The sequence below is a fragment of the Chrysochloris asiatica genome, unplaced genomic scaffold (genome assembly GCF_000296735.1).
Source record: "Chrysochloris asiatica unplaced genomic scaffold, ChrAsi1.0 scaffold00072, whole genome shotgun sequence".
NCBI classification, from domain to species: Eukaryota; Metazoa; Chordata; class Mammalia; order Afrosoricida; family Chrysochloridae; genus Chrysochloris; species Chrysochloris asiatica.
The window spans coordinates 6891713-6909579 of NW_006408590.1; the positions used below are offsets into that span (position 1 = coordinate 6891713).

General features: G+C 35.7%; 1 protein-coding gene across 1 annotated transcript in view; it reads left to right on the plus strand.

The window, feature by feature from the left end:
* The first annotated feature begins 843 nt into the window (after positions 1-843).
* The window catches only part of ELP4 (elongator acetyltransferase complex subunit 4), a 300558-nt gene continuing 283534 nt past the window's right edge, over positions 844-17867 (plus strand). The window contains exons 1-3 of the mRNA XM_006864859.1: positions 844-1097; positions 11483-11518; positions 15979-16100. Of these exons, the coding sequence (XP_006864921.1) occupies positions 878-1097; positions 11483-11518; positions 15979-16100 (378 nt within the window). The 5' untranslated portion in view covers positions 844-877. The remainder of the gene's footprint in view (positions 1098-11482; positions 11519-15978; positions 16101-17867) is intronic.

Below are 17867 nucleotides of genomic sequence, written 5' to 3' on the forward strand. Positions count from 1 at the left end.
AGAAAGTGCATGCATATCTCAAGTTGTTGAGTGCTGTTTATTTTTTGTAATCATTTTTTTGGGGGGAGGAAACTAAGGTATTTTTTGTTATTTGCAGCTGTTTTAGCAGCAAAGGACAATTAAACGTGTGAACAAAGTTGTCAGATTAACACTTGTCATTCACACTGCTTACAGGAAAAGTGCTCCACAACTTCCAGCAGCCCTAATTAAAATGAAGGAAATCTTCTCAGAGGGACTTGTCAAAGAAGCACGTTTTGTCACTGCTGTCTCAAACAGAGGAAAACCAAATTATTTGAAAGCTCAACATTTTCAACACCATGGTCTAAATCCACCCACTTAGAATAACAGCCCAGACTCTCAACAAACAAATCATTAACAATTCCAATTGCTTCGATGTAATACGGCCATTCAGAAAAGGATTGCCTGGAGAAGGTGAGTTTAATTTCTTTTAGAAACCAGAAAAGACAGGTGCAGGGAACATTAGTTTTCCTTTCTTTACTATCCAGCGGAGGAAGAGGCAGGTTGCTATATCAACCCTGAACCTTACCATTCCCCCATCGTCTTCTTTAACTGAACGTGAATGAAGACACTCAAGAATGATATTACCCACCTCTGGCCCCAAAGAACCCGGAACGACCCTCACCCAGGACTCAGGTGGGCCTTTCTCACCTGGGCCGCGTAGAAGTCGGCCAGTCCTTAAGCAGAGCGCACTTTTCAGCAACGCGCCTTGTGATTGGTTAAATCGGATGTGAAGTTTCAATCCTATTGGTTACTGGAGCCACTGCAGCGTCAAGGAGGCGGGAGTTTGAGGCTGTTTCTGACAGGCCAGCAGCTGTATTCCCAGAGTTTCTATTGGGTCAACTCGGGAAGGTACAAGATGGCGGCCTTGGCAAGCTGTGGCACCGGTGCCGGGAGTACTGGGTCTGTGGCGTCTACGGCGAGCAAGAACGTCACCAGTTTCCAGAGGAAGGGTACTAGAGCCGGCGGGACCGTTAGCGGTGGCTCTCGTCTGATGTCTATCGCTGGCACACGACCGTCGGTCCGGAATGGGCAGCTGCTGGTATCAACCGGGCTTCCAGCCCTGGACCAGCTCTTAGGTCGGTTCAGAACGGAGATACAGGTTCAAGAGGGGAAACCCCACATTCCTTTTGACCCGTCAGCTTCCGACCTGTAAAGGGATTTGATATTGATGGAGGGGCGGAAGGGTAGCGTGGAAACTTCAAACTTGTCTTAGTGGCCAGACTCGCACTCTCGTTCTCTGTCTGTCGTTCTCTTTGCAGATAACTGCGGAGTTTCTGCTTTCTTTTATCCTGAAATGCTTCATAGTCAAGGGAATGACTGAATGTGTAGGGACGATTTAGTCTTCGTCTAGTATCCTCTCCCTATTCTGATCTGTGGGCACACACTTCTACCATATCCCTGGAGTTCAGGGCTTGAACCAACCTAATAAACTTAACATCTGAGAGACATGCATCCATAGAAAATGCTAAAAAAAAAAAAAGAGTAATTTCCTCTTTTTCAGAGCCTGGGCTCATATCTCCATGTTCTGTAGACTTTAAGAGAACGTATGTTGACCCCAAATAGTTAATACCTATTGTCAATATTTAGAGACAGATAACCTATGTCTGCATTGAGTATATGTATTTATGTATTTATTCATTTCCTCCAGTGTATACTTTGCTTCTCCGAATTGATTGCTGCTACATGCTTTTTATCGATAAAAAGAAGTCCAGTTCTAAGGTTTCTTTTTTATACCCTTTGGAATTTTGCATAAAAAGCTTGCTGGAGAATATGCTTGTTTCATAACAGTTTTATTGAAAGACTGGCCAGAATAGATTGGTTAGAACTGAGATCTTTTGTTGATAAATCTTGTAGATCAGTTGATTTCTATCTGGAATGTTGCTTCATTAAAACTGGTATGTATTGTGCATTTCATAACCTTAAAAATGCTTCATAAGTGTCTCTTAAATCTTACGTACTTGCATAAAATATTACAAGTGTCTTTGCTTGTTCTTGTACTTCGTTTGACATTTTCTCTCTAATTTTTTCCGAAATGAGTGCTTTTCAAATGGGCTTAGGGCAGATGAAAGTGACAAGATAACCTATGAGAAACTGTTGCTTTTTGCTTCTCTTCTTCCATGACCCAACAGGACCCTGGGTTTTTTCCTACATAAATTTTACTATTTTTACTTAATTATTTCAAGTGTGTTGTTTTCCAGAGTTGCATGGTACTATAAACAGAAATGATTAAGGATAACTAATCAGCAAATATTTCTTTCACATGTTTTTTTCCTCTTGTCATCATCGTTTTGTGTCATCATGTATTTGACATAAAACTCAGAAGCTATTCCATCTCCTTGATTTTCTTTTTCATTCCAGTGTGGATATGTGATTTCATTTGCTTGATCTTGAAACTTCTCCAAAAAAAGAAAGTACTAGATGACATTTCTGGCATTATATATTCAGTTCCTCATTAGAATAACAAAATGTGCCTAACCCTTTGTTTCTTGGTATTTAGTTGATTTGTATTAAATTCTTGATCGAAAGAAAAATAAGGTGTAGAAAAAAAAGCAAGGGATTAAAAAACATGTAAAATGGAATTACACATTTCAGTACAGAAACAGACTCAGAGATTATGTGACCTAAATAGTCGCAAAGTTAGTGATGGTCTAGGCTGATATTTGGACTCCAAATCAAGTCAAATTTTTGCGACCTCTTTTCAGGAGATTTTAGCCATTTATTGAGCCTAATTCTAGTAGATTTAACTACATTTACACTTCAGGATAAGCACTGGGCGGTAATCTCAAGGTTGGCAGTTCAAACACACCAGCTGCTTCTTGGAAGATTTATACAGGGTCACTGTCAGTCAGAACTGACTCAAAAACACTTCACAACAACAATTGCTCACTTACCGACTATGGTTCTCCAACATTATGCATTTACAACAACAGTAAAAAAAACATTGGACTTTTTTTGCACAATAGCAACATCTTGCAGAAATGAATACAGAGATGTGGGGCAAGAATAATGCTGACTGATGATTAAAGTTATCTCACAACTTAGCAGGGCCATGCTTTTGCAGTTATATAATGCTGAAATTTGACAGCTGTATAATTTGATAGTTACGTAATGATGTAGTTCTCCATTTTATGGTCTGATGTGCTCATTTTCCATTTTTGCATGATGTTGCTTTTCACTTAATGGACTGGTCTTTGTAATCTAACCAGGCCATATTGAGAAAGCATGTAGAAGCAGAACAAAACCCATTGCTGTCAAGGCAATTCGGAGTCACATGACTCCATAGGGCAGACTAGAATTGCAACAGAGGGCTTCTGAGGCTGGAAATCATTATGGACAAAGACTTTCGCATCTCTTCCCCATGGAATGACTGATGTTCAAACCTTTGGCCAACCTTTGAGTTAGCAACTGAGTTCTTTAACCATTGCGACACCCTGGTTCCTAAGTTTAACTAGTGTCTCTTCAACCATTCACCAAAAAGAGAATCCAAAGCATCTTCCTTATGTGTTTGTACAGAGATAAAAATATGAACTATAATTTTTAAATTCAATTTTTCTAGATTTGAGGAACCTCTGGTATTTAAAGACAACAATGACAACAGCAAGTTTATGCTAAAAATTAATGTTCTTTAAGTTGATTGAAATGTGTGTCAGTTGTTGAACATATTGAAGTATTTTGAAGTATATTTTACATGTATGCAGTGTACAGAAGTTGATATGAAAGAGTAAATATGACCAGAAGTATAAGTGGTTGTTAATTTAATGACATTTTTGTATTTTGATTTTCCATTCTGTATAGCTCTGTGAAGCAAACACTTTCCATTTGTTTTTCATTAAAACTATTTGAAAGTGACACAGTTGGCTGTTGATGTGTTGAATATATAAGTACAACAAATTTGTAATGTATTGTGACTAACCTGACCACACTGTAACACATTGTGATGATAGTAGGATGTTATGGTGTCAGAATGATGAGTTGTGTATCTGACATTGTGATTGTTGCATCATGTGATTACTGTGTAATAAGTAAATATCATATTTTCACTGCCCTGTAGTGCAGCAACTTTATACTACTATTTCCATGACATTAAAGAGCGTAGTGATTAGAAGTCCGGCTGCTAATGTCATGGTCAGTAGTTTGAAACTACCAGCAGTTCCATGGTAGAAAGATGAGGCTATCTGCTCCCATAAAGATTTACAGCCTCAGAAACTGTACACATATTCGTTATGAGTAGGAACCTATGCCACAGCACATCACCACCACCACCACACCATGACATCATTGTAATTTTATGTATAGATGCAAACTATATTTGGAAAGTACCATACCGGTTAATTGAATGTTAGTCATGTGATGATATACTAATATTCCCATTGTTTATTCCAAAATGTTTTTTAAATCTGAAAGTTCTTGAAAGTATCATCTTTTAAACCTGAGCTAATCATATTAAATACTTTTGTTCTGACAAAGTTTTGTTGTTAGATTTTGATATAAATTTCCCAAGTTAGCTGATTTGAATTTCTCTAGATCTTAGGTTTCCTAATTCAGATTTTCAACCCTGCCCTTCCAGGACATTTTATTATTTGAAGCCACTATGTAAATAACACAAACCAATATTTTCTAAAAGGAAAGGGACTTGATGAGATAGATAATCCTTTTTCCTTTCGTCTAGGAATTTCCAAAGAAAGATTGTATAGCATATAAAGGAGAGTCAGAATTTCTTTTTTTTTTTTTTTTGAGAAATAAAACGTAGTACCTATTAGGATTGCATGTCTAACCTAAACAAATTATTCTGTATCCTCAACCTTCAAAAAGATATTTGTGGGAAAAGTGAACTCTTGGCCTAACGTCTGTTTCAAAATTTCATTTTGGCAGTCAAATGAATGGCAGATAAGAGTGTGGTATAAAATATTGTCCAGAAATAATACTTTGGAAGGAGCTTGATAGTAGCTGCCATTTTCAACATTTATATAAAAAATAAATGCTGGTGATCTTGTTTTCTTAATCTGTAGTATGGGTTAATGTATGCTGAGTTTGCACTACATATACTTTAGCAATCCTGGCTATGATATTTTTGGAACTGATAGAAGTAGTTGAACAGTTAGGAAAAGGAAGCTTATTCCTTTATATTATTATGCAAAATGATTTCTTATAGTTTTATTTATAGACTCATTATCACTATAGCTTTCTCTATTTGTCCAGTAGTTGGGTTGTTTCATACCTCTCATAGAAGAAAATGTAGACTTGTTATTGAAATAGCTACAAGTTGGTGTGTGGCATCAATGAAGTAGTTAAGGATATTACTGTGAATAGTTTTGATTTTTACATATATTTTCCCCAAAATACTTTTTCTATAATTATAACCAAAATTCATTAGAGATTTGTATTTTGGGGAAGGAGCCCTGGTGGAAGTGTTAGGCTGCTAACTGAAGCTACCAGTTACTCCATGGGAGAAACATGAGACAGTCTACTTCTGTAATGATTTTAGCCTCAGAAACCTGTGGAGCAGTTTTATTCTTACTCCTACATGGAGTGCTGATGTGGTGGTGGTGGGTAAGAACTGGACTGCTAATTACAAGTTCGGTGGTTCAAACCCACGAGCTACTCCTTGGAAACCTGATATGGAGTTTCTATGAGTTGAAGCCAACTCAAAGGCACCTAAGGACAACAACAGAGGATCACTATTAGTCAAAATTGACTTGATGACAAGTGGGTTTGGATGTTGTTTGTTTTTTGGGGGGTATGCAGGGGGCTAAGGAGGAACAAAGTGCTTCATACTGTAAATTATGTTAGAAGGTTTTTGGCAATTAGCTAGATCTTAAATTTTATGAAATCATTTTTGTAAGGTACTGACTTGTTTTTCTTGTTTGAGATAGCAAAGATGTGTGTAAAATCTGAAACTAATATCCTCAACCTTTCAGATTCAGAACATTCTAGTCTTGTATGTAGATAAAATACTGAACTTGTATTTTCAGTAAGCTGGAGATAAATAGAATTCTTAAAGAGATCTACATATAAAACCAATGGTCTCATTTTTTTAATGGTTTAGAAGGTACATTAGTGATTTCTCTAAGTCATGATTAATAGTGAGAAAAGGTGATAAAGTGTTTTTGTTTTTATCATAAAAATAAGTTGATTACTTCATTTCCCCATTTTTTATCTGTAAGACATTTTAGTGGACCATTGGGCAAGGAGATTTCTGTTTTAATTAGAAATCTTATATGAGGTCTGTGTTGCTTTAAAAATTAAATAAAATTACTAATAAATTGCTAAATTTAAAAAATGTATTAAAAGCTAGCTATTGGTAAATATATCATATCAAGTATTGGTTGTTTTGACATTTTTGTTGTTGAGGAGGGTATAGCCACAAAGTCCTTTAAATTACAGTTAGATCCTTTGAACATCAAGCAAGTCAAAATATCTAATAGAAAACTATTTGGTGAAAATGTTTGGTGAACTTTTGTCACAGTAAGATCCGATTGGTTGATATATGTATGAGGGGCGCTTCAAAAAGTTAATGGAGAAATCCCATTATCTTTAATTCTACTTTTCCATGAACTTTTAAAAGCTACCTCATATGTCCATGTCAAATAATTGTACATAATATCCAAGACTATATTTTAAAAACATTGCTACTAGGATTCTAGTTTATACATGCATGGGTTTATTCCAGATAGGATGTGTTGAAACATGTGTCAGTGGACGGCTGCAGACAAATTCTCTCCATAATATGTTTGCCCTAGTGTAACCGACCTTGTGGTTCAAACTGGCCTTGTGGTCTAGTGCTTTATTTTATAGTGCCACCTTAAAACAAAACAAAACAAAACAAAACAAAACAACCACCAAGGTCCAATCAAAACAGTGGCTTCTGAGGCAACCAGTTAAATTTAAGGCTGAAAGGTCAACTCTGGTAATAGTAACTTTTGGGGACTGCCAAGGGGTAATCTTCATAGATTTTCTCAAAAGATGTAGGATAATCATGGGGGCTTATGAAAACATTTAAAAAAAATTTTAAAGGTATTGGTGAGAAAAAGTACAGGAAAGTTACTCTGAGGAATTTTTTCCATCGTGACAATGCACCTACTTTAATGGTACCAAGGGCTGTTTCATGAAAATTCCACTGGGAAAGATTAACCTGTCCACCCTACAACCATGATCTTACCCCTTCAGGTTTCTTTTTGTTCCCCAAACTCAAAGAACAGTTAAAAGGAACTCAGTGTGAATCCCTTGAGACTTGCCATTTTGACATGGTGTCCTGATGTGGTGCTGTGTGTTAATACCTCAGACTGCAAGGTCATTTGAACTGCAAAGTCAGTGGTTCAAGGTCACCAGCTGGTCCGTGGACACCCTATACAGGGTCGCTATGTATCAGAATCGACTTGAAGGCCTAAACAAAAAAAACATGTGAACCAAATAGCACAGAATTCTTTGAGGAAGGCTTAGAGGTGGAAACACCACCTTCAGCAATGTATGAACTTAGATGGAGAATATGTAGAGGAACATTAGTTTCATATTTTGGTATTTTTCTTTAACAAAGGTTTCAATGATTTTATAACAATACTTTTGACTTACCTTTGTGCATTTAATAAAAGCTTGATTTTAAAATGACTAAAGTGGCTTCATCCTATTCCCATGATCAACTTTTAAAATAACCAAACTTTACTGAAGTCCATCTAATTTTGAATCTCATTTATTTACTTTATAGAACCATTAGAAAACAGAAAGAAAACTTAGATTTGTTTGTAAGAGAATTATTGATAATTTACTAGTTTTGCTGTTGTTTAGTGCTATCAAGTCAGTGCTTACTCACAGGGATCCTGTCCAGGGTTTCTGAGGAGTGACTGATGGAATTGAACCAATGACCTTGCAATTAGCAGTCCAGCACTTATCTTAGAACTCCATTGGTAAGAATCATTCAATTTGTTACCATTTTATGCTCTCTTCGGTAATGTGCAAATTTTCAAACAGTTTCTAACATGAGATTAAGAAATATCAGTGGTATGTTTGGTAAATTATCAGGAACAGCTGGTTGTTTGGATCTTTATTACAGGGATACACCTTAGCTGAAGGAGCTCTGGTAGCATAGTGGTTATGAATCGGGCAGGGAACCGCAAGGTCAGCAGTTCGAAACTACTAGCGGTTCCACGGGAGAAAGAAGAGGCGTTCTTCTCCCATAAAGATTTACAGCCTTGGAAACCCTGTACAGAGTCGCTATGAGTCGGAACCAACTCCACGGCACACAGCCACCAGCCACCTTAGCTGAGTCTTATGTTGTTTAACTATTAGCTATTTTATCAATGAGAAGTATTGTTACTAATTATTGTTAAGGTGAGCGCCATTTATCAAATAATGACTTTTTTTTTTTTTTTTTAAGTGATTTACTACAATCAGAAAGCAATTGCTGGAATGGTAAGGGTAATCCTGGGCCAGACGCCTGTGGTAGAGATCCTTACATTTAATTGGGAAACTATTAAGTATGTTTTCATCAAATGTTAGAAATGCTTTATTTCTCTATCTAATTTTTCCACTTGCGACCTCCTATGAATTCCTGATTTGAGGAGACATTTATAGTTAGAAAAGAAACCTTAATTCTTTACATGGGAAATAGGCTAAAGAGATTCTTAAAGTCTCTTCTCTGGAGTTCTGGAATCGTACTGGACTGCAATGTTGATTTGAAATGAAAAATTGGTGACTTCGATGGCACTAAACTGCTGGATCAGACATTGCAGGGTTTCTGTTATGTGCTTATATTAGTTTTTCTCATTATACCAAAAAATCGTTAAAGGTTCATTTTCTCATAAAAGGAGAAGTAGGAATGTAAGTAGTAAGTGTGAAGTAGGAAAGTAAGTAGTGAAAGTAAGTAGTAAGTGAAACTTAAAATGTTCAAAATAGATCAAAAAGTTAGTGGCCTATATGGGGTGCAAAATGTGAAATTAAACATTTAGTATACTCTTGTTCCAAATTAAATCTATTTGTTTTCTGATACTTTATAATTACTATCATCATATACATTTCAGCTTGTGTTAATCTTTTAGTTTTCACAATAGTTTCAGTTATTTATCCTGATACAACTTTAAATACTATTAGGAAGAAATTTTTTAAATGTTAAAATATATGTTCAGTCTCATAACAAACACCCTTGTACATAAATATACGAGAGTGACACCAAAATTAGCCGCACTCTAGTTATATGAAAATGTCCATCCAAGTCCATAGCTGATGACAATGTTGAGCGTACATGTGAAATTATTCTGTCAAATAAATGAGTGATAGTGGATTATATGGCAAACCACTTGCAAATCAGTCATGACTCCACCTATGAAATAATCCTCGCAAGACTGGGGTTTCAAAGAGTTTGTGCAAGATGGATACTGAAACAACTCACAGAAGAGCATAAAAAGAAGCCTTTGGACACCTGCAAACAAAATTTGGATGGATACTCAAAGGAAGATAAAAGTTTCTTTAAAAAAAAAAAATATTATTGAAGAGGTGACAGATGCCTACGAGCCTGAGAGTAAATGACAGAGTATAGAATGGGAAACATCCTCAATCGCTGAACAAAAATAAGTTCAAAAGTCAACCATCAGCTGGAAAATTGATGGTTATAGTTTTCTGGGATCCTCAAGGGCCAGTATTGGAACACTGAAACCTAACCTTCAAATTAAATGCAGAGGACTGCTATCTGAGGACGTTGTGATTTTGTAAGATAAGCCACGTCCCTACATCCCCACATCTCTGCCCACACTGTTGACACTGAACAAAAACTTCGTTTTGAGGTGTTAAAGCATCCTCCCTATAACCCTGATATTACTTGGTTGGACTTTCACTGTTTGGTCCCCTGAAAGCAGCCCAATGAGGACAAAGATTCATCTCTGATAACGAAATGAAAATAGTGGTGTTATGCATGGCTTACAGCTCAGCCTAAAACATTTTTAGCAAGGAAATATGAAAGCTTGTTGACAGATGGACAAAATGTATTGAAAAGCAAGGAGATTATATCAAGAAATGATGTATTTTTTTTTCTCTAAAAATTAACTAAAAAATTCTGCAGCCAGAGTGTGGATAATTTTTGACTCACACTTGTATGTACATTTTCTTTTTATTTTCTCCAGTGATTTCAAACATTTTACATGTTGTCATAGAATTGATTTCAAGCATTGCTGTAATTGGCGTGAAACATGTTGCATGATATTCTATGCATGTTGTCAAATTGTTCTTATTTCTTAAAATAAATTATAGTTATGTTTGCTTTTTTCAGGGCCAAAATAATCATTGTCAAAGAAATATTTTAAACTAAATTTTCCATATAATATCTGCCTTTATAAAACTTTTTGAGGAAAAGATTTTTATTGGTATTCTAAATGTTTCTTTCAATTTGTGCACAGTGAAGGAAAATTAAATCTGGTGAATTTTTTTTGAGTTGTCCAGTAATTTTCAGTAATTAAATTCTTTGATATATATTGAAAATTGTAAATGCAATTATTGATAGTAATTGTAAAAACAATGTTTTATAAATGAGATTCTAAACAAAATATCATTAGTCCATTATCTCTTCTTTTTACTGTGGTTCTAGTTTCTAACCACTTGATTTTCTGTTGAAGCATAATTCACTATTTGAGTTATGGAGGAGCTCTGGTCGCTGTAGAATGAGCACTGGACTGCTAACCACAAGGTCAGTAGTTCAAGCCCACCAGCAGCTCTGTGGAAGACAGATGAGGCTTTCTGTTCCTGTAAAGCTATCTAGCTTTGAAAACTATACAGGGGCACAACTCTGAGTGGGAATCAACTCAATGACTGAGCGTTTGAATTGAGGTATATATTCATGACCAGTCATACATGTAAAAGAACATGTGGCGATAATACCGGGGGGAGACACATTGAAAAAAGGACATTAAAAATGTCCTTTCTTTGAAATGGCAAAATTATTGTTAATTTAAAATTTTAAATAGATTTGGATATGAATTTTTAGAGTATTCAGTCTATGTATATAATTTACAATGAAAAGAATTCATTTTAATGATCAGTTTCCTCCAGTACTTATTAAATTTGTAGGTAAATATTAAAGTGGAATATCTATCATAAGTTTTCTTTGTTGTACTGCTGTAGCAGTTAAGTTACTGTGTACATTTTAGGTCTTAGCTGTTAAGTCAGTTCATTAATAAATGCTAAATAGATTATTAAATCTTAGCCACAGTTATGTTGAATGTGGCATGGTCTTATCATATGAGAAAAGAGGATAGTGCAGCATGTTATAAAAGTAATTGTAATGTGTAGTGTGTAATCACATATAGTATATAATTATTTCATAATAGCACCTAGAACAAAGTATTACAAAATAATTAAAATGTTGTTCCCAACTATAGTTTTAAAATTATTGTAGTACCTGTTCTTAATAAAGCCTAACTTTCACACTAAATGTAATGTGAAAGGGTAGATTAATTTTCTTGTTTTGTTTCATTTCCAGGTGGAGGATTAGCTGTTGGAACAGTTCTACTAATTGGTTAGTATAGAATATATACCCTGCTTATCCTGATCACAGATTTTTCTTGTGCATCATGACTTTATGGGTTTGGCATTCTGAAATTAAATATTACAAACTATTAATTCTTTTAAAATTTAAGATAAATTAAATGAAAGGCAATTGCCTAAACTAAACAATATTTAAGTTCAAATATTGATATAAATTTTAAATAAATTGGGCTAACATCTCTGGAAATCTAATTCATATAATTTAAAAATTGTTAGCAGTGCCTTATGCTCTATTTCTTTTCTAAAAGGCTAAAATAAATTCCAGTAGATTTTAAAAAAAGAATTTCACTATTAGTGAATTATTAGTGATTAATTTGAAAACTTATAAGTGACTGCAAATTCACATTTTATCATTACTGCCTTCTTTAAGAAAAGTAAACTGATAAATCATTTTTTATTCATCTTTAAAGTGAGAAGAGTTTATATATGTACATAGTCTTATTTGTATTATTTTTGTGGTATAGATTGTAGATTCTTCAAGTGGAATTTAGTTTTAGTAGTCACATTATTAAGCCTCACATCTGGTGACAAATCAATATTACATAATCATTGGGAAATAGATATTTGAATGCAGACTTTCTAGTTAAGAAAGCAATTCATTGCTTTTGAAAAAAACTAGAATTTATTAGAAAATTGTTTGTATTTGTTGGGCTGCTAATCTCAAGGTCAAGCAGTTGGAAACTACCAGCTGTTCTATAGCAGAAAGATGAGGCTTTCTGCTTCTATAAAGATTTACAGCTTCAGAAACCCTATGCAGAGTCACTATGAGTCGGAACCAACTCCACGGCATACCACCACCACCTGTAACTTATATGTTTTTTCCAGTTTTGTACTGTAATATGTGCTAGAAGAAATTTATCTACTGTTTCACATAAAAAATCCACTGCCCTTGAGTCTATTCTGACCCACTGCAATAATATAGGACATAGTAGAACTACCTTGGTTTGTTGGTTGGTTAAGACATGAAAATAAGAATCTTATTACCATCTCCTTTTACCAGACCCATCTAGACAAGATGAAAACTATTCATTGGGGTTCTGTCTTCCCCCACACACTCTGAAACTAAACTCCCTCTTGAAAACTTGTAAGCCAGGCACTTTGTGCCTTTATACCCTCCCTCCCCCCCCCCCCCCACTCCTCACCCCCCACTTTAGGTAGCCAAAGCCTTTGTTGCCTGTCCATATCAACCCTGTATATAGAGGAGATAGGTTTGATCCTTGATGTGGAGAATCCTTCCCTCTTGGTTGGTATTTTGAGCTACTACATCCATAAGTATAGGTCAAGTTCATCAAATTGTAGCAATTTACATTTGCTTCCTTTATCAGATTTCTTTATCTTCCTCTAGTCGAATACTGAGCATCAAGCCATCAAAGCTAGGTCAAATGAGTACTAGCTGCAAGTTTGGGCATTCTTGTGCATTTCCCCTCACTTCATATCAGCTGGCTGCTTCACTCTCAGCTCTAGCCTTCCATGGCTTAGAAGTCCCCAGGTCTCACCACACTTCAGACCAACCAGCCCTTCCTCTTCTGTCTCTCATCTCCAGGTTGACAGGAGTGTATGGAACGTGTTTGAACTCAGCCCATTTCTTCATTGCTGCTTTCCCCCCACTTCCACTCACCAGTAGACCAACATGATCGCCAGCAAGCTTACATGTCTGCTTATGTGTTCCCTTTGAGTTTTAGTCTTGGAGTAGGGGTTGTCTGAAGAAGGGACTTGATTGCTTACGTTGATGGCTTCCCAGCAAACAACTTGGCTTGTACTTGTAGTAACCAATCACACTACCATTTAAAAATTTTTTTCCTACTGGTCTCTCTTTCAAGAAGTATCTTCTGAACCTCTAGCTGTTATAGGCTGATTTGCATGTCTTTTCAAGTGGGAATGTCCCACCTCAGAAGGTTCTGTATGAGGCTCAGGATTCCACCTAAAGTCCTATACTACAAAGTCTCTGCAAGAAGCCTATTTCACTGGGCAAGTTTCTAGAATCCCTTTTAGGTATTCCAATCAGTTATAGTCTGAAGACAGGTTTACATTGATTTGTTCTTATAAATTCTGTTTCTTTGTTGATATTACCTTTCTGTTTACTCGCTGAAACCATATTTCCCTTTAGTACTTTGAATACATTTTCTTCTAATTTTTAAAAACTATATTTGAAAGACACTTGTCATGATATGTAAAAATGTGAAGTTTGTGGCATTTTGGTGACAGTTTACATAGTAAATTAGATTTCCATTTAATAACTTTTACACATATCGACCAAAGAAATTGATTACATTTTTGCAGTGTATTTGTTGGTGGTGGGAAGTGCCATTGAGTCAATTCCAACTCATAGTGACCCAGTCAGTATAGGATTTCACGGAGCTGCTGGTGGGTTTGAACTGCTGATTTTGCTTATCCTGCAGCACCACACCAGGATAGCATCCTCATCATTTCCATTATGGTTGTTTCATCTTCAGCAATACAGTTCCCATGCTCCCCTGCCTGCTCATTTTTACTGTACTGTTAATATTGACCATTTGATTTCATATGGGTGCTATTTTAAAGGACCGTGGTACTCACTTGTGATACTTTTTATTTTATGAAACAGTCCATTGTTTAATTGAGTGATGACCTTCAGTAGTTCTTTTAATGTTTTTAAAAAAAAACACATCTATAATTAATTGCTGCTTTGAAGACTACTCCTACTAGATCCAATTTCTGGGACCATTTGAAGTCACTCTCTGACCATATTGGGGTCTGTGGTGTGGGCTATAGGATAAGCACTGGACTTCAAGGCTGGCAGTTCAAATCCACCAGCCACTCCTTGGAAACCCTATACAAGGTTGCTATGAGTGGACACCAATTCGACAGCACTAAACAACAAACAACTGCAATTATGTAGTTTAGTAGATACTCAAATATTTGGACAGAATTTATATCCAGATATGAGGCTCTTTCTTTTTGTAGTTCTCAACTAATTTCTGTCCTCATAGACACCTCCGCTGAATAAGTCTTCAGTTGCAAAACTTCAGGTTGTTCTCAGATTGGGAAGTGCAGGCTTCACAGGCAGCATTCTTATGATTCGGTTATGTCTTTTAGCTCTTGTCTTTTTTGCCTCCTGTTTCTTCTTCTCAGTTATGCATAACTTAGCAATAAGCTAGGCAGTGTGTAGTCATATTTTGAGTTTCAATCCTTCTGGGGTTTTGTTATTTCCAGGATTTTTCAGATATACCCCCTCCCAAAAACACACACACACACACACAAAAACCAACCTTCTAGCTGCTTTGATAACTTTGCCACATTAAAGTTGAAAAGATGATAGAGCTAGCGGAGGTTAGGAACACTCAGGCAAAAAAGTCAGAAACTTAAAATTCTTGCACATAATGATCACTGTGTTTCAAAACAAAGCTCTGCTATAGTTTCAATATGTTTTTTGTCACTTTCCAGTACCTTCCAATTTTATATATGTTAATCATCCAAGTGCTTCATTATTGTGACATGAAATAAATGAAGAGCAAGTTTACAGACCAGTTGGTAGATAATACGGGACATTTGAGAGGTATGGTGGTGGTAGTGGTTATGTGCGGTGGAGTTGGTTCCGACTCATAGTGACCCTATCTATGGTTTCTGAGGCTGTAAATCGTTACAGGAACAGAAAGTCTCATCTTTCTCCTGTGGTATAATCATGTAGTGGTAGTGGTTGTGTGTATTCTAGTCTGTTCTGGCTCATAGCTAACCGTTATAAGGTTTTCGAGGCTGTAAATCTTTCCCGGAGCAGAACGCCTTATCATTCTCCCAGGAGAGGCTGGTAGATTCAAACTGCTGACCTTTCGGTTAGCAGCCCAACACATAACCCATTACACTTATAATCATACAGTGGTGGTTGTGTGCCATGGAGTTGGTTCCACCTCATAGAGACCCTATTTAGGGTTTCTGAGGCTGTAAATCTTTACGGGAGCAGAAAGCCTCATGTTTCTCCCACGAAACCACTGGTAGTTTCGAATTACTGACCGTGAGGTTAGCAGCCTGACTCGCAACCACTACGCTACCAGAGCTCCTTTATAATCATAATATTGTTGTTGTTTTAAGTGCTGTCGAGTCAGTTCCGACCCATAGTGACCCTGTATAGGGTTTCTGAGGAGCAGCTGGAGAGCTTGAACCATCGACTTTACAATTCGAACAGCTTTGCAGTCTGGCGCATTAGCCCACAGCACCACACCAGGATTCTTGTAATCCTATATTACCCTCTAAATTTTGTGGCTAACAGGAGTAATGGACAGAATGATCTGTGGAATCAATGTAATTTACATAGCCTATGTAACTAAGCACCATTAAGACATTATAATTGTGTATTCTGTATACTTGGTTTTAAGAAGAAAAGCTGTAAAAAAAAAAAAATGTGTGTTTTGTATGTGATAGCATACGGCTTTTTTTTTTTTTTTTTTTTTTAAACAGAAGAGGATAAATATAATATTTACTCACCTTCACTCTTCAAGTATTTCCTGGCAGAGGGAATCCTCAGTGGTCATACTCTATTGGTTGCATCTGCTAAAGAAGACCCTGCTGACATTTTACAGGTAGAGAATATACTAACTAATTCAGTGTCTATGGAATTATCTGTCACTTTTTATGAGACAATAAACATTCTGTGAAAAAATGGTTTACAAACATAAACAACATACATGTTTATATATATTCAAACTCTTAAAATGTAGTCATTGAAACTTTTTTTTTCCCCTTAAGGTAAAATATCAAATTAATTTAAACTATGTTGTTATCAAATTTATTTAAACTATGTTGTTGTTGTTAAGCACCATAGAGTTAGTTCTGACTCATAGTGACCCTGTACAGGATTTCTGAGGCTGTAAATCTTTATGGGAGCAGAAAGCCTCATCTTTCTCCCATGGAACAGCTGGTAGTTTTGAACTGCCCAAGGTTAGCAGCCCTATTCATAGCCCACTACTACCAGAGTGTGTATGATTAGTGTAAGGAAATAATAAATTATAAGATATTTCTGAAAACTAAAGATTACCTTTAAAGCTCTAAGTTACTTCACATTTGGTTACTAATTCTTATTGAGTGATCATCACCACATATTCTATATCTTGGCTAAGTTTTCAGAAAGTCAAGGACAGTGGTCTTCATAACTTTTGGCTTTCATACTTGTAAAATAATTTTGTTACATTATGTATCTTCTTGCCTATTATATAAAAAGTTTGTTAAACTTTATATTATATGAGTGGAAGTTTACAGAGCAAATTGATTTCCATTCAACAATTCACACACCTTTTGTTTATGACATTGATTACAGTCTCCTTAATGTAACAGCACTTCTTCCCACTTCTTCCTGTTGTTTACCATTTCTATTCATCCTTCTTTCTTATCCCTTCTTGCCTCTTGACAAATACTGCTTTTTATCTCATGTATTTGATTGTTCTAAGGATTGTGTACCTCTCTGGTGTTGCTGTTTACCTTGCTGCTGTTGTTGTTAAGTGACTTCGAGTCAGTTCCAACTCATAGCGACCCTGTACAGGGTTCCTAGGGAGTGGCTGGTGAGTGTGAACCACCGACCTTGCCAATCAAACCGACCTTGCAGTCCAGTGCTTAACCTGCAGCACCACATCAGAACAGTCTAAATATCGTGATACTTTGATGTCAGTATCCTTTTCAGAAGCACATACATGTGCAACCTCTTCTTTAACAGCTAGAAATTTTACATCAGTCCTATTTATTCTTTATTTCATATTTTCTATTTCAGTCCCCCTTATAGTTTTATCCTACTATAATATATTTTGTTTAAAATGTTTAATAATGACATTATAATAATTTTATGTAACAAAAATTTATATATAATTAAAATCAATTTAAACTTGTCTCAAAAGACTTGAAGTCTCAATTCATTCATCATTATAATTATTTTTGCATATGTGTATCATAAGACAAATATTTTAGAACTATATTGTTTAAGGTATATCAGGTAATGAATATAATATGCAAGGGAGCTTCAAAAAGCTCATGGAAAAATTGAATTTAAAGGTACTAATAATTTTACAAGACTTTTTGAAGTCCCCTTATGGTGCTTAAATGAGACAAGATTCATTCACAGTCCCATTCATATTTTTTGTTATTATAGATGTGAACTGTGTACAGTTAAGTAAAAGGGAAAAGAAGGAATTTTATTGTAGGAATGTCCCTTGAAGAATATTTTCTAAAGTTTTTCTGAGTTGCATGAAAAAAATTTACACAGTATCACTGATCAAAAATTTTATTTAACGACTTATCTGGTCTGTTAGTCCTAGCTAAAATTTTGTTGACAACAACCAAACTCAATTAATGACCAAACA